Source organism: Macrobrachium nipponense, chromosome 9, assembly GCF_015104395.2.
Source record: "Macrobrachium nipponense isolate FS-2020 chromosome 9, ASM1510439v2, whole genome shotgun sequence".
Lineage (NCBI taxonomy): Eukaryota > Metazoa > Arthropoda > Malacostraca > Decapoda > Palaemonidae > Macrobrachium > Macrobrachium nipponense.
The window spans coordinates 27,895,215-27,921,238 of record NC_061110.1 but is presented as its reverse complement, the minus strand read 5'-3'; the positions used below and the strand labels follow the sequence as shown (position 1 = coordinate 27,921,238).

The 26,024-nt window shown below is 43.3% G+C and overlaps 2 protein-coding genes across 3 annotated transcripts in view; one reads left to right on the top strand and one right to left on the bottom strand.

Moving 5' to 3' along the window:
* LOC135218514 (pachytene checkpoint protein 2 homolog) overlaps positions 1–11,513 on the bottom strand; it is a 121,913-nt gene extending 110,400 nt beyond the window's left edge. Inside the window, 1 exon segment of the mRNA XM_064254880.1 lies at positions 11,296–11,513. Coding sequence (XP_064110950.1) covers positions 11,296–11,357 — 62 coding nt within the window. The 5' untranslated portion in view covers positions 11,358–11,513.
* Positions 11,514–16,458: 4,945 nt separating this feature from the next.
* LOC135218385 (serine/threonine-protein phosphatase 6 regulatory ankyrin repeat subunit C-like) overlaps positions 16,459–26,024 on the top strand; it is a 161,190-nt gene continuing 151,624 nt past the window's right edge. Inside the window, exon 1 of one of the 2 annotated variants that reach the window (XM_064254674.1) lies at positions 16,459–17,483. In XM_064254674.1, coding sequence (XP_064110744.1) covers positions 16,809–17,483 — 675 coding nt within the window. In that variant the 5' untranslated portion in view covers positions 16,459–16,808. The remainder of the gene's footprint in view (positions 17,484–26,024) is intronic. The other variant, XM_064254675.1, reaches the window with a different exon arrangement.

Here is a 26,024-nt window from a genome sequence, read left to right as displayed (position 1 = left end):
GAGGAAGACGGTTGTTCCTCGATGTCGCGAACAGGTCTATTGACGGTCGTGCCCAAAGGCGCCAAAAGTTTCTGACAACAATCTGTTGTCCAAAGTCCACTCCCAGAGGTAAACACTTGCTGTTGACGACTTAACTCGTCCGCCAGGACGTTCATCTTTCCCGGAACAAATCTCGGGACTAGCTGAACCTTCGCTTCGTTTGACCACAGGAGGAGATCCTTGGCTACTTCGTACAGAGAGAAAGACTGAGTAACCCCCCCCTGTTTCCGCACTACGAGAGAGCCGTGGAGTTGTCGGAATGCACTGCCAACCCTACTCGGCCTCTACTAAGCTCCAAAACGAAACTGTCCTGCCCCCAGCCCTAAGAAAATTGCAACAGTTCCTTTACATTTATGTGGAACTTCTTCTCCTTCTCCGACCAAAGCTCCTGAAGTCCGTTGATTTCCCAGTAGGGCTCCCCAACCTGTGTCCGATGCGTCGGAAAAGAACTGTAGGTTCGGGAGGATGGGTCGTAAATCTAACCCTTCTTCAACCTTGCTCGAGAGAGCCACCACCTTAGGTCCTCTTTTATTTGATCTGTGACAGGAAAGGTAATCGAGTCTGGTTGTGTCTTCCTGCACCAAGAGGCTCTCAGGAAAAACTGCAGAGGTCTCATGTGCAGTCTTCCCAACGTCACAAATTTCTCCACTGACGTCAATTTGCCCAGGAGCCTCATCCACTGATTGGCAGAACTTACCTTTTTGTCCAAGAAACTCCTGAACTGTCTCAGACAGCCTTGAACCCTCTTTCGGGGACAGAAAAGCCCGAAAAACTTGAGCATTCAGAATCATCCCCAAATAAAGGATGCTCTGAGATGGAACCAACTGGGACTTCTGTTTGTTGACCAGAATTCCTAACTTTCTGGCAAGATCCAGAGTTGTTCCAAGGTCCTTCATGCACCGACTCTCTGATTCCGACCGGAGAAGCCAAATCGTCCAGATAGAGGGAGATTCTCTCCAATATGTGTAGCCAGCTTCCTATCGGGGATAGAACCCACTGTGAAAACTTGAGGAGCGGTCGCTAGTCCGAAGCAAAGCGCCCGAAACTGAAACACCTTGCCTTCGAACATGAACCTCAGGTACTTCCGAGATTCGCGATGTATCGGAATGTGAAAATAAGCGTCTTGCATGTCCAGAGAGACCATCCAATCCCCCTGTCTGATGGACTCCAGAACCGACCGAGTGGTCTCCATATGAAATTTTGTTTTCTCTTGGACATGCAAGTCAGGGCGCTCACATCCAAAACCGGCCTCCAGCCCCCTGATGACTTGGAATACGAAAAGGCGATGTAAAAGCCTGGAGGAAAATCCCTTCTACTGTTCTATCGCTTCTTTGAGAACAAGCGCTTCCACTTCTGCGGCTAGCGCCAGAAATTTGTCTGAGCCCGAGAGTATGCCTGGAATGAATTGGCGACAGGTGGAGAGCGAGGGAGGTGAAACGAGAGGAATACGATAGCGAACTTGAGTACTTGCACTACCCAGGCTTCTGCTCCTCTGTTTTCCATTCCTCCCAAAACAGCCAGCCTGGCTCCCACTGGTGCATGAAGAACCGAGCTTTCATTTGGAAGGTTTGTTAACCTTGGCCGAGGCCTTAGACTGAGGTCGCAAATTCGATTTCGGCCGAAAGAAGCGCTTGGGTTTTCTCCCTCGAAAAGGCGCTTGGGCCAGAGGAGAAACCGAAGGAACAGTCTCCACAGGAGCTTTAGGTCTCTTAGTAGACTGTGCCAGTAAATCCGAAGTAGATTTCTTATCTAGCGCAGACGAAAATTGACAACACTACCATCGTCTGGAAAGAGGTTATCTTCACAAAAGGAGCAAACAAGAGAGCAGACTTCTGTTGGGACGTAACCCTTTAGAAGCAAAGGAGCACCAAAGTTGCCTTTTCTTAAGGGTACCAAAGGCGATGAGCGAAGCTAACTCATCACATCCATCCCTAATGGATTTGTCCGCACAGGACAGAAACCCACCACCAATCCAATCCTCCGCTAAACTCCTGGGAAAGAGAAGGACAGTCTTCGATCTTGGCCGCTAAAGCGCCAATAGTCCAATCAAGGAAGCTAAAGACTTCCAAAAGTTTAAATTGATTCTTTTACAACGTGGTCCAACTCAGGCGCTGTAAAGAAAAACTTTCGCTGCGGCGAAAGCAGATCTTCTAGAGTCGTCGATTAAACTGGAGAATTCTCCCTGGGAGGAGGCAGAAACTCCCAGAGAAGGAGCTTCCCCAGTTACATAAAACCTATACCTCTTACGAAGCAACTTAGAGGGAGGGTAAGCAAAAAGAGCCTTCCCTAAGTCTCTTTTCATAGACATCCATTTCTCCGTCTCTTTCAACGAATGTCTAACCGCTTTAGATAGAACAAGTTTGGGAGGGAGAGGGTCTGAAGTTTTTCCTCCATCATCAAAAAAAAGTCGAAGTTGGGGAGCGCGGAGCCGCTTTCTCAAAATAATCTGGATAAGATAGCAGAAGAAATCTAAGGAGACGTGAATAACACGAGAGGTGATGTGAATCCTCCTCCTCTACTTCTTCTTCATTCTCCGATACCGCCGAAGAAGTAGACGGAACTACAACCGGATCTGAAGGTTTCGAACCACCCTTGGACTCATTCATCCAGTTGGTTAACATCTCTAACTGCTTGCGCAAAGGCGCCAGAGACGAATCAAAAACAGTTAACGTAGGCTTGGAAGAGCCTAAATGTCAGCAGGAGGCCCCGGAAAAACTACTTGCGCCTCGCTCGGAGCCGCCGAAACAAATTCAAGGCGAAACAGGCGCATCAGGCGTAACAGACGAAAAAGCGCCTAAAGAAACACCCTTAGAAATGCTAGCTACAGCGCTAAAACCACAATCTCTACTAGTAGATGGAGCCGAAAAAGGCACAGATTGAGGCGACGAACGAGCCGCTAACGGCCGAGGCGCAACCCTACTCTCAGGCTCCTTATACCGCTTGACTGGAGGAGGCGAAGAATCGGCGCCTGAACGCCTCTTTAAGGGACGCGAAACGGGCGAATCTCGCCAAGAGCGCCGTGCGACCGGAGACGAATCGCTTGAATCATTTGAAAGGCGTCTGACCGCAACACCTTTCCAACGCTTAACCGAGCCCTGTTGAGGCGCAACAGGCTCAACAAGAGAGGCGCCTGTCTGTGGGCAAATCCCGATCGACTCCCTTGACTTCGGTATGTCTTCTCCCCGGTGCGGGGGAGCTGGACATGACCTTTGTCTAGGAGACGTGTCAGGACAGACAGACGCACCCTCAACTACACCTCTTACTGAGGCGCTTTCTCCAAAAACGTCTTAACTGAATTACCAAGTTGCAAAACCGTATTCGCTAGTACCGAAAATTCTGATCTAACCTCGATTCCAGACTGGCAATGGTGTCGGAAGAAACTACACGGGAAGCCGGAGAAGTGGGATTAGTAGGAGGAATAGGAGGTGTAGTTAAAGGAGACATAACAATTTGAGGAGAAACAGAGGAACAGATGCATCGCAAGACGAAGCAGAGCTAAGTCTACTTTTCCTAAGCGCTGCTTTTCTAATTCTGTCTTTAGCTAATTTCTCCGAGTATGAACTAAAAAACTTCCATTGAGAATCAGTCCAATCACTACACTCGTTACATGTTCGATCTGCTGAACAAACCTGTCCCCTACACTTAACACATTTAGTGTGAGAATCATACTCTAGCTTGGATAATCTAGTTTTACATCCTGAGATGCAAAACCTAACTCCCGACGGACTAGAATCCGACATGGCAACGCCTAAATAAAAAGCAAAAATAACAACAACGCCAAAAAAGAGTACTTCACCAATTCCGAAGATCAAATCCACAAGAAAAAAGCGAAGCAAAGTTATCCAACCGCACCGACCACCGATGTTCACCGGACGCACCGGCAGGAAAAGAATTGAATTCACCTGGGCAGTTGTACCTGGTTCTCCCGCGAGTGGAGGGAGATGATGTCATCACCACCAGTGTTGGCGACGCCGACGCGCTAAATTTGAATTTAGTATCCTGCCGCTCGTGGAAATCACGGCTCTATAATTGTTCGGTAAGACACTACAATAAAAATCCCCGTTAATCAGAGACTTAAGTCCGTGATTGTTGGGCAGAGATACGGTTGTTATTCAATCAAAGCAGGTGAGAAAGACATAAACAACCGTCTATCTCAAAGCGGCAGCTGATACTGAAATGCCTCGGGCAATTCAATACGCAGTAGCTGTCGCTGACTCGTCATCCTGAGTTGCCAAGTAATCCTTTCCACGAAGGAATGCGTTCGGCTAGAACCACCGAGCATAAAAAGATATGCTCGAGCAATATTTAAGCGAAACGAATTTCGGTAATATAAAAGCTAAAATGGTGTTGTTGTGACAACACCATAAGTATATAAAATTGAAACTGGAAACTCCTGGGAGGTTGCAGGCAACCCCCCGGGTTGCAGTTCAATTAGAATACTTTTCGTCTAAGTCGCAATCCGTAGAATTAAAAACCAGGATATGCGCCTACCCCTCGGTACCATTCAACTGCTTAGCAGAATCATGTCGCGAGAGGTTAATATACGTAGTATATTTGTAGGATTCTGAACAACGATCTCCATCCTAAATTCTTTCCTTCAAGAAACAAAATAAGGATTGGAGATCGACCACCTTCGTTCTCTATTAAAGAGAGTGAAGGAGAAGTCTTCCTCGAAGGAAAGCTTCAATGGTGAACAGAATACTAAGACGATAGTTCCAGCCAAACTGGATATTCCCGTCCATTCTTCTCTATTCCAGGTTGGTCGCCTACTGTGAGATAGTCTTCTTTCAGCAGCAGTCTTCTTCCTAATGCTAGAAATTCCAGGAATTCGAGCATAGGCGAGGTTCCGATTATCGTGTAACATATCGGGGATTCTCGTCTCGCTCACTTTGGACCGTGGTCTCGCCTAAGTGTTTGGAGATCGTAAGAAACTCTAAACACTCTGAATGCGCCTAGAAATTCCGTAGGAATTCTTAAGCAGTCTGCGAAACCCCCACCGAATTCGTCAAACGATATCGGCTGGTGGTCCTCTCGATTCCCGTAGAAATCGAGAATGGGGCAGGATCCCTCCTCAACGACCGGGGCTTACGTCAGGTAGGACCCGAAGGTCCCCCCTGGTAGCGCAGTCCCCAACGTGGGATCCTACAGAGAAATCTCTGTAGGATCCTTCCCCTTTCCCTCGTAGCCGTAAGGAGAGAATGGGGGAGGAATTGGATACTCGCTCGCCCTTCCCAGTGGAACTAGCAGTTGGAGAAGAGTAGGAGCAGCCATCGCCTTGCGGCGATGGCCTCTCAGAGTCTGGGAAAACGTATCGTCAGGAGAAAACGTTTTTCCCCGAGGAGGGTTACGAACTCTCACTGTAGGTAAGGGTCCTGCCGCCACTGTGAACGTCGTCTGGGTGGGGCTGATCGACACCTGACAGGAGAGAGCCGATACCGTCCTCGACTCATTCCAGTCCTCGTCGAGGTCGAAACCTCTCAGGAGGACCGAAGGAGTATTTAAATACGGTGTCCGAAGACACGTAGAAACGCCGCTGTCGCAGTAGAGGAGGTGAAGTAGCTTGATCGACCGGCCAGAACTGAGAGAGCCTTCTTGTCGGAGACGAGAGACTCTGGTTCAAGACAGAATCGGTAAGCTCCGATCGCGGCATACCCACCGTCGGTTTGGGTTCCCTCTCGGGCCCCAAAACGACTCGAGCAGAGACATGGGCTCTGCTGGTGGGGGAGCGGCGATCCTTCCCCCCGGTCGTCTTGTGCTGACGAATCAGTGCAATAACCTGGGTAAAGTTACTCTGAATCTCGGAAGTTACAGCGTCTTGAGGAGTAGGACCGTCCAGTCCCTCCAACAAGAGCAGCTCCCAGGACCCTCCTCCTTCAGAAGAAGGACCAGCAACAGATCCCTGACGGTTGCCTCCAATCACTTGCGCGTACGTCCTGGTTGGTCCTAAGACCAACCTGGCACGTGCGGCGTCGTGACGGGATCGTGAGCGGCGCATCTCTCACGATCACTCCTATATACCTAGCTCTTCCTGGCGTATGCCGAGGAGTTTGAATGGGTAATCGGTAGAGACAGAACTGACGCTACCCACCCAGTCCAGCCCCTGACCCCGGGGTCCGCCTCCCAAATTCACTTCGCGCGTACGTTCCTGGTTTGGTACCTAAGGGGACCATACGTGGCACCTGCTGCGGCGTCATGACGGGATCGTGAGCGGCGCACCTCTCACGATCACTCCTAGCTACCTCGCTCTTCCCGGTGTAGCCCGAGGAAGTTGAAGGTAGTGGAGGAAGGGACAAGACCTGACGTCCACCCCCCCCGCTAGCTGGCAGGACCAGCGTACGTGGGGGGCTGCAGCCGATCACCAACCCGCGGTGGGGATCGATCTGCAGGCCTGGCCGTGCCGCTCACCTGTGGCGAGCGGCTCGACTGAGCACGTCGACCCCGGTCCCGTGCGTCAGACGAGCTGCTGCTGGTCACCCGTATCCGCCCGGTTCACCCTGTGGGAGCGGCGGTCAGGTGACCTGCAGAGCTCGCTTTCGCCGTGAGACCGGTGAGCGTCCTCGCGGCACGTCAAAACCAGCTGGTACCAGCCGAGGCTGGTTTACCGTCGTCGAGGGGACCTGGGGGACCTCTTCCCAGCCTCAACCCGTGGCCGGTCAGAGACCGTCACGTCCACCGAGGGTACCGGCTGGTCGCTGCGAGAGCGGCCGCTGGCCTGGCGAGAGTCACCTGAGCGGCTCTCGACAGTCTTCTGCTCCGTGCCTCGGTCATGACGCTGAGCGAACTCAGGCGTCTTAACTTTGGCTGCACGGTCACCCGAAGGAGATCGTACACTCGGAACTTCTCGCGGACGAGAAACCGAGCCGGTACCTGGCTTAGCAGCAGAGCTGCCAAGACCAGGCGAGGGTGTACCAGCGGTAGCCAGCACACCCTTGGTCCCCGTCTTCTTCTTCTTCTCAGAAGGGGAGACGGGCCCCGTTCCCGAAGGAACAGGAGGACCAGCAGAAGAAGAACCCCCCCGGCACACCGGAATGTGACGAGCCCTTCGAAGTTCCCGAAGGAGTCTTCTTAGGGGGAATAACAAAACCCGGTTACCAGATGGGTCGCTGCGAGAGCGGCCGCTGGCCTGGCGAGAGTCACCTGAGCGGTTCTCGCCAGCCTTCTGCTCCGTGCCGTGGTCTTGGCGCCGAGCGAACTCTGGCGCCGAAACTTTGGCTGCACGGTCTCCCGAGGGAGAGCGTACACTCGGGATCTCCCGCGAACGAGAGACCGAGCCGGAACCTGGCGTAGCGGCATCGCCGCTAGCACCAGGCGAGGAAGTACCAGAGCTAACCGATACTCCTCTGGTCCCCCGTCTATCTCTTCCTTACGGAAGGGAGACGGGCCCCGCTCCCGAAGGAGCAGGAGGAACCAGCAGAAGGACCCCCCGTCCCACCGAGGGGTGGGGCACGGCCCTTAGAAGTTCCCGAAGGAGACTTTCTTAGGGGAGGGGAGGGCAGAGCTTTTCTTCTTCGGCTTATGGGCCTTAGAAGTCGAAGGGGAAGAGCAGCAACAGACGAAGATGACACCTTCCTCTTCTTCGTCAGCTCACGCAGGACAGTCGTCAGGTCCTCCATCCAGGCCGGAGTCGGGCCTATTGCCGAAGCAACACGGCCCGACTGCACCTGTCCGGAAGGACCTGGGACGGGGGAAAGACACACCATGGGCAGGACCAGCATGGACAGGCGCAGGAACCAGGAGCAACAGGAACAGCAACCAGCTCAGGAGCGGCAGGAACAGCGGCAGCGGTAAACACAGAAGGGACAGCCAAGCCAGTAGCGGGAACACATCAGCGACAGGTACGGCAGGCCCAGCCATCGCCTCGTAGAATCATCGGCAGCCAGCGTGGTACTGGCGGCCGGTCCAGGGGCGAGCTGCTGGAAACAGCGGAAGTCTGGGGCAGGCAACACGAAGAAAACACAGGCGGCGGCGGCATACCCTCCTCGGTACGGCGGCGACCGGCCCTAGAAGCGGCAGACGGCGTCACCGACACAGCATGGGGAGTGTAGACCAGCGGGGGGAAGCAGCATAAGCGGCCGTGAAGGTTGTAGTGGAGACCACTCCAAGGTCACCGCCCCAGACCTCGCTAGACTCTGCAGCAGATCGTGGATGCTAGGCACGCCCTGCAGCCGCAGTGGTCCATACCTGTCCAAGGTCGTCTCCCACGGCTGTAGCACCTGCGGTAGCACAGACAGATTAGTAAGAGGGGTTCCCTCACGCACGGGGGGGGGAGACATGCCCCACCCCGAACGGAAGGAAGACCCCAAAAACAAAATACGAGGAAGCTGAGCGGGGGGGCAGGAAAGAAGACGAAGAATCGGATACCAAGGGAGTCGCGGGAGAGCTTTCCGACGACTTCCTGGCAGACCTTCGCTTCCCCTACCCCGCACAGCAGTGAAAAGTAATATGAAAATGAAACAGAATACTGCACTTGCGATTCACTTCATAGAACTTAAAGAGGGAAAAATCAATTCCCGGTAAGAGCGGAAACTTGATCCATAATATGATGCTATCATAAATATATATGAAAATGAACAATACTGCACTTGCTATTTTCACTTTCACAGCAATAAATCGTAAGGATTAATTCCCAGGTAAGAGCGGAAATTGATCCAAAATTAAATTTGATGCAATTAATAATAAAAAATGAAAATGAAAAGAAACTGCATTGCGAATCCACTTTCATTGCATTCTATTCATACAAAATAAGAGGCTCTTGCCGAGCGCAATCAAGCTCTCGGCAACGAACGCAACAGGGCAAAAATATAATGAAAAAGAGTACTTACATCTTTCAATTACACACTTTCGCCCAAAATACATGACTCGGCGCGAGTGCGCCCGCCCTCGGCACCGAGACATAATTCAAGGGTTCAATTCATGAAAAGAGCGGAAATCGCCGTCTCTACGGCGATAGCTCCATGTTGATTCATAATTAAGTAATGAAAATGAAAACAGTGTACTTACAGTTTCATTTTCAAGTCAAACCAAACCATTAGTAGAAAACACAATATAAACAAAGCATACGACGATGAAGCGGGCAGAGAGCGATGACGAACACGTCCTTCACACCCGCGGCCGAAAGCAAAAGTGATTCTTCACCTCTCGGGCGCGCGCACGATCGGACAAGCAGTTAACTACCGTTCTCCCCTTGTTCGAAGCTTACGACCGTCCCAGCTGCCGCTAGTTACCTTCCTATTGTTAAAGGACCGAGGGTTTGTATTACGTATCGGAACAAACTCAAATTGTCTGAAGAAAATAATTTTGCGTCATCGCAGCGGCAGATGGGGCAGGTGTGATGAAACTGAAGACTAGACTACAGACTTCTGTTATACTGTGGGGTAAACAGAAAGAGGATAACGAGTCTAATGAGATATATCCATGTCTGAAAATTCTTATGCAAGAATTCCGATCCAACCAAAGACCTAGGTGTGATTGCTGGGCAGAGAGCTTCAGCTGGTGGTTGATCCTCGACAAATGAGAAACAATACCAAACTGAAAAGAATCTCAGAGACCGAGCAGTACTGAGACAGAGCCGTGTACCACTCGCTCAACTTGTCACACTGACTTGCCTGGTAGTGCACGCCATGAAGGAATATGTTCGGCTAGAACCATCAAGCGCAAAAAAGATACACTCGAGCATCTGCACTTCAACCAAAATGGGAGGGAAGAAAACCCTCTTGTTCGGTGATAATGCAAATGCTGTGGTGTTGTTGGAACACAATACCACTAGTTATCTCAAAATCAAAACCGGTAACTCTTGGGAGGCCCGAAAGGCTGTCCTGAGTTTCAGGTTAATTAAGAGAAGGTACTATTCATCTCGGTCACATACCAGAAGACTTAACCTATAGATATGCGCCTACTATTCAGACAGTGCAGCTGATAATAGAAGCACGTTGCAAGAGAAATATACTAGTAAATTTGTAGGGTCCTGTAAATCGCAGCCTAATTCTTCTCAATTCGAGGGACATGTATAAGGACTGGAAGCAGACCTCCTTCATTCTCTAATGAAGAGAGCAAAGTGAATTTTCCTGAAGGAAGACTTCTACGGTGATAACAGGACACCAAAGACGACTAATTCAAGCCGAACTGGTTGTTCCCAAAACAGTAACGTTAACTGGAAAGGTGTTCAAAGCTCTCAGTGCTGTCCATCCTGAACAGATTGCCTATGTTTGGTAAGATCCTAAGACTGAACCAAAAACATAGTCTCTCAGGTTCAAACTCTGAGGAGTAGACTCCATAGAATTCCTCTTATTTCCTTGCTCATTCCAGTATAACCAGGAAGTAGAGAAAAAAAAGAGAGGAAGATTGTGTTCTTGCCCGCTCTTCCCTGAACTTGTGATGTTCTCATTCTGTTAAACGAAGCATTCATTTCCTACAACCGTTTCATTCGTTTGAATGCTAGCGAAAATTGAGTAGAGTTAAATGCAGTAAAAGCTGGCAAGAACTTGCCTCGTCTTCTCTGTAATCGAACCTCATGAAGAGGACTACACAGAGGACACTGCAAAGAACCTTAAGTAATGCCTACAGTGCACCTCATGTGAGAAAGTGAATATCCACGGACCGCCGAGGCTAGTGTGCTGTAAGAACGTGACGGAACAGCGCTTCACGCCTTATCCGTATATTTCATATTCTTGGCAAGCTCTTTTGTTTTGGCAAGAGGTATTGTTACGCTGCATGCACTAGCCTCTAAATAACAAAGCTTTCTAACCTAGGAGGTAGCTAGGGCTAATGGAATTGGTAGATTTACCTAATAGCTAGGCTACCTACTATAATACGTAGGATAGCCTAGTCCCAAAGTTCAAGAATTTATAGTACCTCCTAGGCCTAGGTAATAGCTATATAGGTAGTAGCTAGATAGGACCTACCTACCTACCTTCGCTCATATGCGTGAGGAATCCTAAATGCCTTCGATAATCTTGCCAATTTTTTTTACGATAGGTACCTACCTTACTCCTAACATTTACCTACCTAGGTAGTATAGTAGTACCTAGGTATGTGCTCCAGTTTCAACTGACAGTTTTGCCTACCTAGGTATAAGTATACTAGCCTAGCTCTGGGTTTATTCCTACTATCCAAGACCTACTAGGTACCTAGTAGCTAGCTAGTAGGTAGTGCGAGATAAGTACTAGGTAAGTAGCTAGGTAGGGCTACTAGCTAGCTATGCAAGCTTAGGTAGACCTAGGCCCCTATCAAGCACCAAAACGAACTCGGTTAACCCACCTTCGTCTTTGTTGCAGTATCTCCACATTTAAAACTGGCTTGGGTGTAGCAGCACCTTCCATTTTGTGACTCCGGGTTCGCTCCTGACCAAAATAAATCTAGAAAAGTATACAGCAACAGCGAGATGCACTTAATCGTCGAACAAAAGTCACCTGTTAAGTAGTATATATTCTGCACTTCAAATTCATGCGGGTTATGGGAGTCGTTCTGCGCTTTATTGTTGCTGCTTTCCCCGGATGGGTATGCATACGAAATATTCTCAATATTTGTTAAGGTTTATCATGTTACGTTATGATACAATAATATTATTGATATTTTTGAAAATATATTTAGTTATAATGTCGATAATTACAAAAAAATACCCGCTTCACAAATCATGATGCTTTTGTCATAATGAACGTAACAATATGTTTATAAATATTCCTCTCTTTATGCGAATAATTTTTATCATGAAAGTAGTATATGACATCTTAATAAAATTTTACATCACATGTTGATAAAAATACAAAAGAATTCTAAAATAAAAAGTGAATATCCAAAACAAAAAAACGACACACAAGCAACAAAACTGGTGCATAAGCAAAGCCTCAACTTGGACAAGGAGGTTTAACCTGGACCTGAGCCTAAAATTTGCTCTGGGACCAAAAGTCCGGGCTGATATATATATATATATATATATATATATATATATATATATATATATATATATATATATATATATATATATATTAGGTTTTTATATGGCGCTTGGTCGAACCTGGAAATTCATGCAAAAATATCCGAAGAGTCTTACAGCATATACCAATTTTATATAATTGTCAAACCCACTGCGGTAGGCTACCACTCATAACAAAAAATAAAACGGTCCTTTTTATTGATACTTGACATTTACAATCTTAGTAGCAAGCGGAGTTTATAAGTACAAAATTTTAGCAGCAAATCTGGATGGTCAAAAATCAGCATTCTAAGTGCATCATGCTCAGTTATCTTTAAGCAATTCGTAACTAGTCTTGTGACCATTCCACTGTAGATAAGTCCGCACAGCAAATCCTTTGAATGGATTCATGAGTCGTAACACCTATTTTAGATATTGTTTTAGCTTTGATGGGCAACTTTTGTATCTCCGAAAACAATGGGAAATCCTACCTTAGTACGACACCCTCTGTTAAATTTCGTCGCTATATTTTGTAGCCAATAGAGATATATCTAAGGAAAATCATGACAGAAGTTACAGTAGTGTACTTTACTCTCTATTAAAGCCATAATTAATCATAAGTTCCCTTATAAGAACATTAAAGATTTGTTTTAAACAGAAAACATTATTGATATGAGCACTGAAAGCCACTAACCTATCTAATTTGGTTCCAGTTACTTTAACGTTATCTATTCCTTAAGCCTGATAAAAACATTATTTAATTTCCCAATTATATATTCAATAGTGTCTATTGAAAAATAAAATTCGGTGTCATACACACATAGGTTCCTTGGAGTAATCCTCAGTTTTAACTAAGAATAATGTGATTTCCTGATCATCGGACTGCACTTTTTGTCAAGTACAGGCCTAGATACTAGAGGCCTCATCCTCATCAATAATTCCAACTGATCGAAATAATCTAAAAGTAGTTCATGCGCAAATGTATTACAAGCAGCATTACAATGTGGTCAGAATACCACATTTGTCACCATTCTCCATCTCCAGTTGAACATTTACTACAGAGCATGAAGCAGACTCAGTTGAATATAACTTTCTCCAAACAGACTATCTGGTAGAACATGCCAGTGTAAAACGGAGACATTTACAGGAGTAAGAAGGAAGAGCTCGTGTCAGTAAATGGCAGGCTTAATTTTGACTAACTAAAATCATACGTGCACCAGCAAAGTTATATATGTGGCCACCAAAATGATCTCGGCCAAATATTCCCACAAGTAATCAATAGGTATTTTGTGAAAAGATCGATTATATCAAAACTAATCCATTTAGATTTGTCATATGAATGAAAGTATATAAAATTTTTTCCTGTGGTTATGTGTATGAAAGTTAAACTCCCTGAATTTCCAATAAAACCCATGGTATGATGGCAAAATGTAGAAATCTGACCCAAGAAAGTTTATATTTCTTTGGAAGCTCATAAGTTACAGATCTGACAGAGTTGACGATAGTCCTAATAAATCTGTTTGTTTGTGTATTTTCGTAAATTTTTTTCACGCAAGCAGGACAGAAATGAAGTAATCTCAGAGAATTTTCCTTTCATCAATACTAATTAGATGAGTTGTTGGCCAATTGTCCTGCTGGGAAATTGATCATTAGGTAGCTATTTGTTTCCTTAGTTCAATTATTATATCATATAAATATATACAAGGTGACTATTTCCTGCCTACTATCATGTCAGTCCCTTGAGCGCCATAGGTCCCTTCACTCTAGTGGTTTAGGATCCTCACCAGGCCCGCTTCCCCAGCCCAAGGAAGCAGGTTCTGAGGAGGTCTTTCCCCTTAGAAATGTGCCCTTAAGGGTTGGTTTCCCTAGGGTGCCTTAGGTCCCCTCACCCTTATGGTTCAGGTCCTCCCCAGGTCCGATTCCCCAGCCTGGCAGGAAACCTGCCTCTCTCCAGGGAAGCAGCCTCTGAGGGGGTCCTTCCCCTGACAAAGGTGTCCTTAAGGGATGGTTTTCCTGGGGACTGAAGGATTCCAAAACAATTTCAAGGAAGACTGAAGATTTCAAACCATTTCAGCATCGCTTCAAATTCTCCCGTGTTTTGCTTTCCCGATATGCATTTAGTTGCTTGCCTAGGGATCTTCGGCGATGTTGTCCTTATTTTCATTTGTGTAAATTGTTCATTTTCTTTATTTGGTAACTTTTTACCGTCTTAGTTCAGTTTTTCGAATGAATACAATCCTGTTTCTGAAGACGATTTCAAGGATCTCTGAACTTGCTTCTGGAGACTGAGGTTTGTGCTTCACTGAGTTATAGCGTCAGGTGCATGCAGGAATGGCATTTCTCTTGTGCCTCTAGGAATTGGCGACGGAAGGATTCCAAGACGGCGATAAGTCCTCTGGATTCCTAAGAGATTTCACCGATCTGTTGATCCAAATAGTAGATCTGACGATCCATAATATTTCTTGTGCTGCTTCTTCTCATAAGCATTCTTGAAAGTCTCCATTCAATGGTCCTCCTCTCCTTTTGATTCCTTTCCGTGCTTATCTCGAGAGGAGAACTGGCTTCCCGAATGTGGTAATATTAAAAATATTGCCGCTTTATAAATCGCCTTAAAATATAAACGCTTCCAGCTTGAAAATACTTACTATAACTTGACATTAATTTCATTCTAGAAGAGTTGACTGATAATATTGACGGCAAACTTTCTTTTTATCCTTCTTGATTACTGAGGAATACCATTCATAAATTTTACATCATTTAGAGCAATGATTCTTAAACTAAGGGGTCGCGCCCCCTATGGGGGTCGTCAGCAATTTCTAGGGGAGGGGCCAACTCTAGGAAAAATAAGAAATTTTCTAATTATTTTTGTTATTCCCTTAACAAGAGTGAGGAAGTGATATTCAGAAGTTTATGAAAAAATGCAAAAGTATCGCCTCATAACGTTAGTTTCCTATAGCCTACTACTCTGGTTAGAATCGTTGGACTTACCATGTTTTGTCATTATTTACCTCCCTCCCTATCCCTCGAAATTCCTTTGTTTTCTCTTTTTTCATTTTCATTTTAATATGGGAGGGAATTTTACTCATAGATGCAAGGGGGGAATGGAAGGAAGGACCAATTCTTAGAGGGGGCGTGGTAATAAAAACTTTAAGAACCACTGATTTAGAGGATTAAAGCAAAGCTGCTTTGACTGAGGGATCGTTATGCTATAAATCAGAAATATTATATAACTTCAGCTACAATACATATTCGTCATTGGCGGGCCAGTAGAAATTAGGATATGGGATATGCCAGTGGAAATTGTACCCATAATCATAGGAACACTAGGCGCGATCCCAAGAACCCTGAAAAGGAACCTGGAAAAACTAGATGCCGAAGTAGCTCTGGGACTCATATGCAGAACAGCGTGCTATTAGAAACGGCGCACATAGTGAGAAAAGTGATGGATTCCTAAGGAGGCAGGATGCGACCTGGAATCGCACACTATAAATACCAGCCAGTCGAATAGGATGACTGTTCCTTTTCTCAGTTTTATGTTCCATTTCTTTCATAACTCTCAAGACTTTGAATTAGATTAGGGGATTAAATTGCCTCTCGCATCAACAAAACATAATTGTTTTCTTCATTAAATCTCTTTAGCTAAGGTAGAACCAACACAGATGAAGAATGGGTGTATTTTGAATTTAAGAACTCTTGAGGTGCTTGTTACTTTCATAAGCCCTTCTATCTCTTTTGATTTTTCATTGAGGTAATTGTTATGAATCTCTGGTGTGCTTTTGTTCGCGGCGGAGGCTCAGTTAAAGATTTAGCATGGTTATAATAATGACGGTTACCCCGACACCTTGGTGTTGTTAGTCCGGTACGAGCGACCGCAGCTCTGAGACGAATGGTGTTGATTCGTTTGTTCACTAATTCCTCTTTACTCCCATTTTTGCTAAAAGTAGATCGTGTATGTCTAAAAATATTTTCCTCCTAAGGTTTACTTTTCCTGGAGTATCATATTATCTTCATTAACTCTTTTATAGTTACATTCCAAAGCGTCAGATTTTTTTTTTTTTTTGAGGCAGGATTATTAGATTCAGCTTTATCAGTCGTCACTTGCATAGCATTTGGTTAATGATAACGATAAATATCAACCATTTCTTGGCTGCTGAGACATTTTAAAAAAGGAAAAAAGAATTGTAAGTTGAAGTCTTCTAAATATTTACCGCAGCAATACGATAAGCGCGAAGGTTCTCATTTGTATATTCGTGACTATACCGCCTTCAGTGTCTTGAAGAGGAAGACTGAAATCCTTCAAGACATTTATGATTTTTGTTTAGAACATCATTCGTTTTATTATTAACGTTCTTTAGGTAATCTTTGAGAGAGAGAGAGAGAGAGAGAGAGAGAGAGAGAGAGAGAGAGAGAGAGAGTGTGTGTGTGTGTGTGTGTGTGTGTGTGTCATGGTGGAAGGTGGGCTTACCTGTGTGAGAGGTAGTAGCATGGTTGAACTTGAGGGGAAGGTGGCCCAGGGGTGGAAGGGGAGGACAGGTTGGCGTGGCTGAAGTCTGACCTCGCAGTTGGTCGTGTGATCGCGTGGTCGATGGACTGTTCCAAGTTTCTACTTGTGGTGGGGGACAATTTATAAAGGAAAGCTTCGGGCGTTACAGTGCAGAATGTAATACATTCATAGGTTAAGAGTTGAGCGAAGAAGTGGAAATATAGTTCGGTTACGAGAAATACTCCCCCCGTGCAGATAGTGTCAGACGATCTCTAGCGGGCTCCCACCGTGAACTCTGGAAAACTGGACCACCGTCGGTAAGAGGAGCTCACTGCCTGCGGTGGCATCGGTTCAAAGTGGCGGTCAGGTCACACGATGTCCAATGACCCGAGGTATCCCGGTCCGCCGGACCGGGGCGGAGGAGGAGGCAGAAATGGCAGGAACTATGGCAACCGGATTTTTGATTCCAATAATATGAGATATAACCAACAGCTTGGCAGATCAACTGGTGATATACCCTCCGGTGCCAATGGCTACATGCCCCGGGATAGTGGTGGTCGGAGGGGCATGTACCCCCCTGATCCATTCCAAAGAATGGGCAGGGGGCAGCCACCGCCGCCGCAGTATGGCGACCCGATGGATATGAGCTTCGGCGGTCTACCGCTGTCAAATCCGCCACCACCGCCCGTCGTCGGTGCGCGGAGTGGGCGCAGGGGAAGTGTCGGAGGGAGAAGGAACAGCTTCGACAATGGGCGTCGGGGCAGCGTGGACCTCGGGCGTGGAGGGACAGGAATAGGTCGCAGGAGAAACAGCTTCGACAGCGGAGACCAAGAGAAGCAATCCGACGAGAATGTGTCGTCCGACGCTTACAACGCCGACGTCGAGGACGCAGACGAGGCCATCGAGAAGCAGAAGCGGCGGGTCCTGACCCTGGCAGCCAAAAATGACTGGGCGGCCCTCGACCACGCCCTCAAGCAACTGGAAAAGCAAGCCCCGTCTTCCCACTCGAAGGAATCCCCTTACCATCCGCTGAAAGACCTCGCCGATGAGGTTGGTGACAAGAGCTTCTTTCTCATGATGAGTTTCATTCATAAATTCATATCCATAATATATTTCACATCATCCATTTATCTTAGATGGCATCATCATTCATTTCATTCATACTGTGCATTGTTACGTAAACTCTGCTAAGTGCTTAGCCAAGAAAGTCTGGTGAAGCGCAAAATCCAAGAAGCCACAGACTACGTTACGAAAAACCCATTCGGTTTCAGTTATCTTTTATTTTTCTTGTTTCCTTTTCAATGTGTTTTGTATTGTTTATCCTTTTTTACCTTTACACCAGCCACTGGTATTATTATAAAATGTCCATAGTTTTCTGGTTTTTAATATAAGAATAGATTAAGTTCAACTAAAGGAAAAAGAATATGACAAGTCGCTGTCCTTAGGAGAAACAGTTCTTAAAACAGTTATTGAGCCCTCGCCAGTGAAAATTTAGCTTGACCAATTAACCAGAAACAGCGAATCAGATTGTTGACAGACCCAGCCTGGGAATCTCTTCTTCCTTGTGTCAAATGAGTCATTTTAAAATCACCAGCTGGAGGGAAGCTTTTTAGGTAAGACGATTGTTTTATTTTTTTCCCGAGAGCGAAACTTCGGATAGATTTCGGAATTAAACTTTGCTATGTAAGCTCTCTCTCTCTCTCTCTCTCTCTCTCTCTCTCTCTCTCTCTCTCTCTCTCTCAGACTTTTCTCGACTGTCTGAATGGCCTTTATCCGATATTGCTTATGCATTGTAATGATATGTACAGAATGCAACTCAGTTTTATAGTATCAACTAAAGGACAAGTGAACAATATTTTCTGTATTCCGCAAGTTAACATTTCGTCGACTACAACTTGCTATTTCAGGCTGACTGATTGAATGAAAGGGAGAAATACCGTAAGAATCGCTGATAAGGACAACTGAAAATATTGCAGAGGGGAGCAACCGTTTGAAATGCATCCTTAAATAATGTGCAAAAAGATTTGGTTTCTAGAATCTCTAACTTAAAATTGATAGAGTTGATATGTAAAAAAAAAAAAAAAAACTGTTTCCCCATAACAAAGGGGCAAACAGATTCAGTCGAGAATAACAAACAAGATGACATTCAAACCTCGGGAAAAAGATTACATGATTCTGACTTCATCAGTTAACTTTCCTAAAAAAAAATGTATCGCAAAGAGAAAGAAAGCCAACTAGAATTCTTATGCTCTTTACGTAAACCAAGTCTCAAGGCAGAATTCGAGTCAGGTTGCCGAAAAGCTAAGACTCATCACAGGAAATAAATCTTCAACGGTGATGCTTTTGTACTTTCACACATGTGGGTTCTGAAACGAATAACTGATGATTCAATTTCAATTTCCCGTCTCTGAAATACAAGTTCTTAAACTACTATACGTAAAGATATTATGTACATGCCGGAAGGAAAGCAATTCGAATGTCAATTAAAATAGTGTTTATGAATGCAGAATCCCATGACACAAAAGGCAAAACATCGTAAATCTCATCTCAGCAGGAGATGATCTTCATGTTTGTTTCATGAAATGAGTCTGTCAAGACAAGCACTGGGGGCACTGTCGGCCATTCAGCGCTCAAGACTAAAAAGTGGGAGTTGGAGTGGTTGAACAGCAAGATATAGAGATCCAGAAAATGAAGTAGATTAAGTACAAGAAGCAATAGTCAGAGAGGTTGGACAGCGACTTGAAAAAGGAAGCGGGACTGGAGATGAAGTAAATGACTAAAACTGCGTCGCTCGGGGCTGAAGAGGGACGCTGTGAAGACCATTTTAGTAATGCCTAACAGTGCACAGAGTGAGGCGCACTGACGACGCTACTATAACCGCCCCCCCCCCCCCCCCCCCACCCCCTACGGGGATCTTCCCTGTTAACTCCGCAACAAAAGGAGGTGCGCAATCGAGGTCTTCCACTGTCTTACCCGTTCAACACGAGACAATCTTCTCCTCGTGACCTTTAAGCGATTGGCGTCAGTCGATTCCCCATTTACCATCCCTAAAATTTTTCTGATTCTTGTAATATTGACCTATTGACCCAGAAAACGGAGCGATCATAATATGCTCTCATTTTCCTGAATGAACGGCCAGTTCCCACGCTACAGCCGATCGAAATCTTTCTTGCCTGTTTCTGGACAGCTTCATGTTTGGCGCCATTCTTGTTTTCTTTATGTATTTGCTAGGAAATGGTCATCATACGAAGAAGTTCGAAAATGTGCTCTAAGATTTCTTTTATCAACTGATTATAAAAGAAAAGGCAATACTCATGTGGTATAGTTAATTCAGGCATGTTTTATATAAGAAATCTTTATATTTTACTGCCTTGAAGATTTTAAATTTGTAATATTGCTTTTGTTTGACGGGTTCGTATATTATATTGCCTTTGTGAATGGCGACTGTTTACGTTTATTCTGGATAACCTACTGTAAACGGGATTCAGAGTTAAGTTAAAAATATTCTCGTTGTTCATAAACAGCTCATGGCGGACTTTGAGCCACAGGGTAATCTAACGATATTATGATAAAGACATACAGTGAGGAATTACTTGGCACGTAGGAAATAGCTCCTAACTAACAGTCATTTCATCCAATTCACTCTCTTTATGTATATCTTTTATTATCTTTGCTTTTGTCATACACCTTTTTCCACCTATGGAGGGGTTGGCGCGAGAAGGGTACAGGATTAGGTATCTCAGAATGCCTTTAGGGGTGAGGTTGCTGTTTCTGTCTCTGTACCCTTGAATTTCGACTCTAGCGAACGCTGTTGCCCACTGACAGCTAGCAGACAAGTAGGGGTTAGGCCAGGAACAACCAACGGACCTAGAAAACAGGAGCTTTATGCTACACCACTTTGCTACAGTGCTCTCTTTATTTATTATCTGATAAATAACAAGTGATATTAAGCACTACGATGGTGATACTGTGATTGAGTAATTGACCAAGGTGCGTATGGTATGTGTGAATAAAGGAAAGGTTGCAGAGGAATTAATACAATGGAAAACTGTATGTTTTTAAAATGATGTGACTGTAAACTTCATAGGGCATAATTTTTTAAACTTTTTACTAGAATTTGTATCGTAAAAGTTCGAAAGAGAAATCATGGCAGATAACGGGAGAATTGACAGGGAAGAGTAGCGTTGGTTTAGAAAAGAAAGGTTTGTGCCTGGGTACCTTTGATGGTCTGCCAATTTTATAGATTCCATCTTCGTTGAGAAAACGCAGACATATAACGCAAAAGAAAACTGCTTACGCAGAGAAATATGCCAGATAAATTAACCAGAAAAATATGAATAAGAAGTACAAAGTTATCAAAAATACGAAATAGAATAGAAAGCTTTCAAGGTGGCTATTTTTTTCTTTGTTAAATTCACAAAAGGACTTACATGTGCTGAAGCCCACAAAAGTGGATTAGACATGAATGTTATTACATATTAAAGTTCTTCTGTCATCTAGGAGCTTTTATCATCTCTCTCTCTCTCTCTCTCTCTCTCTCTCTCTCTCTCTCTTTGCTTATGAATAGTGTCTATCATAATGACCGGTATCTTTTAGTTTGTATTTCTATTCTTGCTTTTGTCCGCAGACGTAGGACCCAAGAGTCGCTTGTCTGTCAGGCAATGTGAAATGCTATATATTTTGCGCCTCATTTGCTGGATCAAGTGTTAAAAAATTTTTCTGTCTTTTTTCTCTCTCTGTCTCCTTCATATATATATATATATATATATATATATATATATATATATATATATATATATATATATATATATATATATATGTGTGTGTGTGGTGTGTGTGTGCGTGTGTGTGTGTGTGTAGTACATACATACATACATACACACACACACACACACACACATATATATATATTATATATATATATATATATAATATATATATATAGACGTACATATACATATATTTGTATATATGTAATGTTTTTTTTATGCAGGCTATTCAAAACAATACACACTGCGATCATTTTGACTCTTGATGTTTGTCTCCTTGATAGCTTGGAACATCACCGGTTTTTTTTTAGCTCCCAGAACCTTGAGCTATCTTCCTTCAACTAGCATATCCCCCTTTTCCTATTATGTTAGAAACTTACCGTTATTTTTGTACTTCATCGACTCTGAATCTGCCATATTTATGGCATTTAGAATACCAAATTGTGATATAACGAGTTTCAAAATCATTTGTACCATAATACCAGACTTTATGCTTGGTAGGAAATCCCTTCACTCAGATAGATCGACTCTAATTGACTGTTTTGCTTTTAGTCGGCTCCCTTTCAACAGCACCAAAGGCAGAATAAGTATGAGAGAAGAAAACACAGACTTCTTCTTGTCTCTGAAGACATCCTTTACTTGGCAATGCGCTGTGAAATAATAGGCCTTGTGTCTAATGCTTTCTTTGGCTTACCGCTTGGTTGAATGAGGGCGTCCGCAGCTCAGGTTAATATCATCATTATCATTGCTGCTGAAATCCAAAAGTTAAAGAATAAAACGAACAGAAATGCAAAAGTCCTGAAGACCCCATTAAAGAAGGTAGCCCAAAACGGAAAAAATACAGATTTGAAAAAAAATAGACATGCAAAAGTCGTCAAAAACTAAAAATAGTTTTACAATGAAAATTGATCTTATATAAAGGACGTATATATTTATTTTTTCTAAGTGTGGTTTCAAATGCAGTTGTAACACTGAAAAAAAAATGCATAGAAAATAGCTATTCAGGTTGGATCTGTCACGTATTCCTGAATATCTTTACTGTATTTCGAAATAAGTAACTTGTATATTCTATTCTATCCTCAAAACTGAAGAAATGATCACCTTGTTCCAAACGCCTTAATATCCAGATTGTACACACTACGATAATAATAAATGTGAATAGACATATATTTTTCCTAACATTCTGACCGTAAACCTATGAAATGTTTAGGAAACCAAATGACCTCATCAAGCTCCTTTCTTTAGTTTGGCCAAATGTATAGAGGACCTCACCGCCAAAGCAGAAAATATCGCTTTTATCTGTCATCCAAGAGCGCATGGATTTTCACCTCTTTTTATATTCCCGTATATTTCTGGCGTTCACTTTATTTTTTTATTTATTTTTTTTTTACTTGTCTGGTTGTCTCTTGTTTTCATTGCTAATTCGTGGAATTTAGTATCTGCTGTTATTCATCCCCCTTCTGGGACGAAGTACACATTTCAAGATCTATGATCATTAAACCAAGTCATTTATTCTATTATGAAGTCTAAACAGGTCACTGAATTGTAATGGAAACATGATATCGTGATTTAAAGTAATAATTGATGGAGTTAGCCCTTCCTATATCTACCAGAGTTCCAAGGCTATACAGATACTCTTCTTATTCTCCTCTGTTGAACACAAGGTCAGAGAGACGAAGCTTTCGGTGGAAAAACAAACACTGAAGATCACATTCCAATAATATCACTACAAACAATAAATTGTGTTAGTGGGAGGATAAAGTTAATCTCTGTGATCTGCATTATTTTTCTTCGTCTGAAGAATAACCAAACTGTCCTCATTTCTGAAATTACAGTTCTTTGCGGACATTAAATTTCACGTCACCTTCGTCTTGCGCCGATCGAGTTTCGGAAACGGAAAATATTGAGGGAGATTAAGCAAAGGGTGAAAATTCTTCAGCCCCGGAAAAACCGACCCGTATTTTATATTCTAGTTTTCAAGGCTGACGTCTAAGTTGTTTTTCCTCCCTAATCTGGGTCACGACCATTACCCGAAATAAGCTCATCGCAATCTATATTCTTCTTTTCCAAAAATATCCGCTGCTTATAATCCTTTAATTTTGGCGGAGGTTTGTTGAAGAAATAAGCAAACATTTATTTCCGTTAGCGCTCTTTGAAAACCAACATTTTCTGCTGTTTCAGTTATTCATTTGGCCTGGCTTATTTTTACCTCCTCTTCCTCCTCCTCCTACTACTCCTCCTCCTTATCGTTATTATTGTCTATTCTTTTTTACTGCTGGCTTTTTCAGATTTTTGTTTCTTGCATTTGTATAGAGGAAATTATTATTATTATTATTATTATTATTATTATTATTATTATTATTATTATTATTATTATTATTATTATTATTATTATTATTTTGGTAGAAGACCCTCTTTTAGGCAAATGCTGTTAAAGAGAATGGCAGAATTGAGCGAGAGTATTTTATATGTTGTTTTTTCTATTTTTCTTGCAATTTGCTTCTCAGGCTCAGCGATATTTCTTAGTAACTAGCCAACATTTATATGAATATTGGCCAGTTACTCAGAAACATCGCTGAGCCTGAGAAGCGAATTGTAAGAAAAATAGAAAAAAACAACATATAAAATCAACTCGCTTAAGTTTTCCATTCTCTTTAACAGTATTATTATTATTATTATTATTATTATTATTATTATTATTATTATTATTATTATTATTATTATTCAGAAGATGAACCATATTCGTATGGAACAAGCCCACAAATGCCACTGACTCGTATTCAAGCTTCAAGTGCAAACGGGAAGAAATGATTGTTTTTTAAACGTGTAATTTCATCGTCAAGGTATTCCCCCCCCCACCTCTCTCTCTCTCTCTCTCTCTCTCATTTTTCTACATCGTCTCTTCTATACATAAATAACTGATCAACGTTTGGTGTTATCAGAAAACATTTTATTCTTCTTAATTTTCTAATTATTGCAGAATGAAAATGAGCGCTGGAAACGAAACTGTCTTATTGTGGATAAGTTTTAAAACGAAGAGAAAAAATGGCAGAGGATTTTTCCATTTCTAACCGCAAACTTTTCCTTCCATTCTCACAACTGAGAAATGGAAAGCCGACTCTTCTTGCCATTTTGATTTAGAATTTCGGACTAAGAGTCCAACTGCCTCTACGATCCCAGATACCCATGACGTATAAGGATTCTTATAAGACTCCTTTTAAGAATTCTTATACGCCATAGGAATCTAGGATCGTAGAAGCGATGAGATTCCCGGGCTGAAATTCTAAGGAAGAACGGTAAGAAGAGTCGGCTTTAAATTTCTCTAATCAAGTGCGTTATCAGATGGCGGGAGAGTTTGGGTAGCTGGGAACAAGCACTAAGCGAGTGCTAATCCAATATGCTTTATGGGTGGGAGCACAGGGTAAGACATGAAGTTCTGGGGTTACTTAATGAACGGTGATCTAAATTTCATAACAGTGAGGGGACGGAGTGGGGAGAATTACACTCCCTGTTCTTAATTTTTTTTCTCTCTTTCTTTTCTGGTTATGATCGTTCTTAATCAGAGACTTCTTTGTTTGCTAAATACCGCAGTGAATCTAGAGGTGCTTCCGTGTGCGGAGGTTCTTCTCTGTACTTACCGTCGCCAAGAGGTTAATGCCCGGGAAGAGAGTGGTAAGTCAGGAAGAACCTTCTTAATTGGTGTTCTTGAGGCAGACTCGAAGAGAGAGAGAGAGAGAGAGAGAGAGAGAGAGAGAGAGAGAGAGAGAGAGAGAGAGAGCTGCTGTACTCGTGATTTTTTAAAAGTTTTTCATTTAATTTTTCTTTTATCAACAACAAAGTAGGTCCCCAGATCACTGATAGCCACACTGACCGTATTTAACCAGCTTGATTTTCGAGAAACAATACTTCGCTCTCGCCGTTTAGATACCCTGTTGTACAGCACTGTTAAGGAAAAGCGCAATTATGCAGATTAGATAAAAACTGAACTGTAAAGAGGAGATCAGGAGAATGTTCGGGATGTAGATAAGAAGCGAAAACGTAAGAGAAAGTAATTCAGATCAAAAGAAATAATAGTTAAGAAATTTTGTGCACAGGAAGATAGTAGGTAACAAAAAATAAAGACATAGCTAAAAAATTGTCAGGAAAGTGACCAGAAAGTTTCAAATAAAAATCCAAAGCTAAAGTTCGAGTCCTGTTATAAAACTGGCTAAAATTAAAATTGGTTAAAAAACTATTTAATGAATTATTATGGAAACAATGATAACGAATGAGCTGAAAAATATGGGGTTGAGAGGCAGTCACACTCATTTGAAAGTCACAGACAGAGAGAAAGATGAATTTCACCCCTAAGCTAGAAATAAGAAATTTCTCCTCTCTCTCTCTCTCCTCTCTCTCTCTCTCTCTCTCTCTCTCTCTCTCTGGGCATTAACAAATTAAAAGGTACACATTGTCAAAACAACCTGACAGTAATATCAAATACTTTGATATTCTATTATTTGAATAGCTTCCAAGTTTACGAACTTCTGACGAAAGAAATAAATGACATGATGAAACGAAGCGTGACATATAATTTCGCTTTATCAACATGTGTGCAACGTTGAAAGTCGATTTGTAAAAAAAAAAAAAAAAAAAGATACGCTTATCTTTGGGAAGTCTTAAACCTGTAGAAAGAACTTGGATAATAAATAGTCTCTCAAAATAGTAAATTTTGTTCTTGGAAGATGTTATGTCCCCTCCTCTATATATCTTCCTCCTCTATGTCTAAACATCAAGTTCGTATGCTTTTTTTTTTCATCTAAAGAAATATGCGTATTTAGGCGAA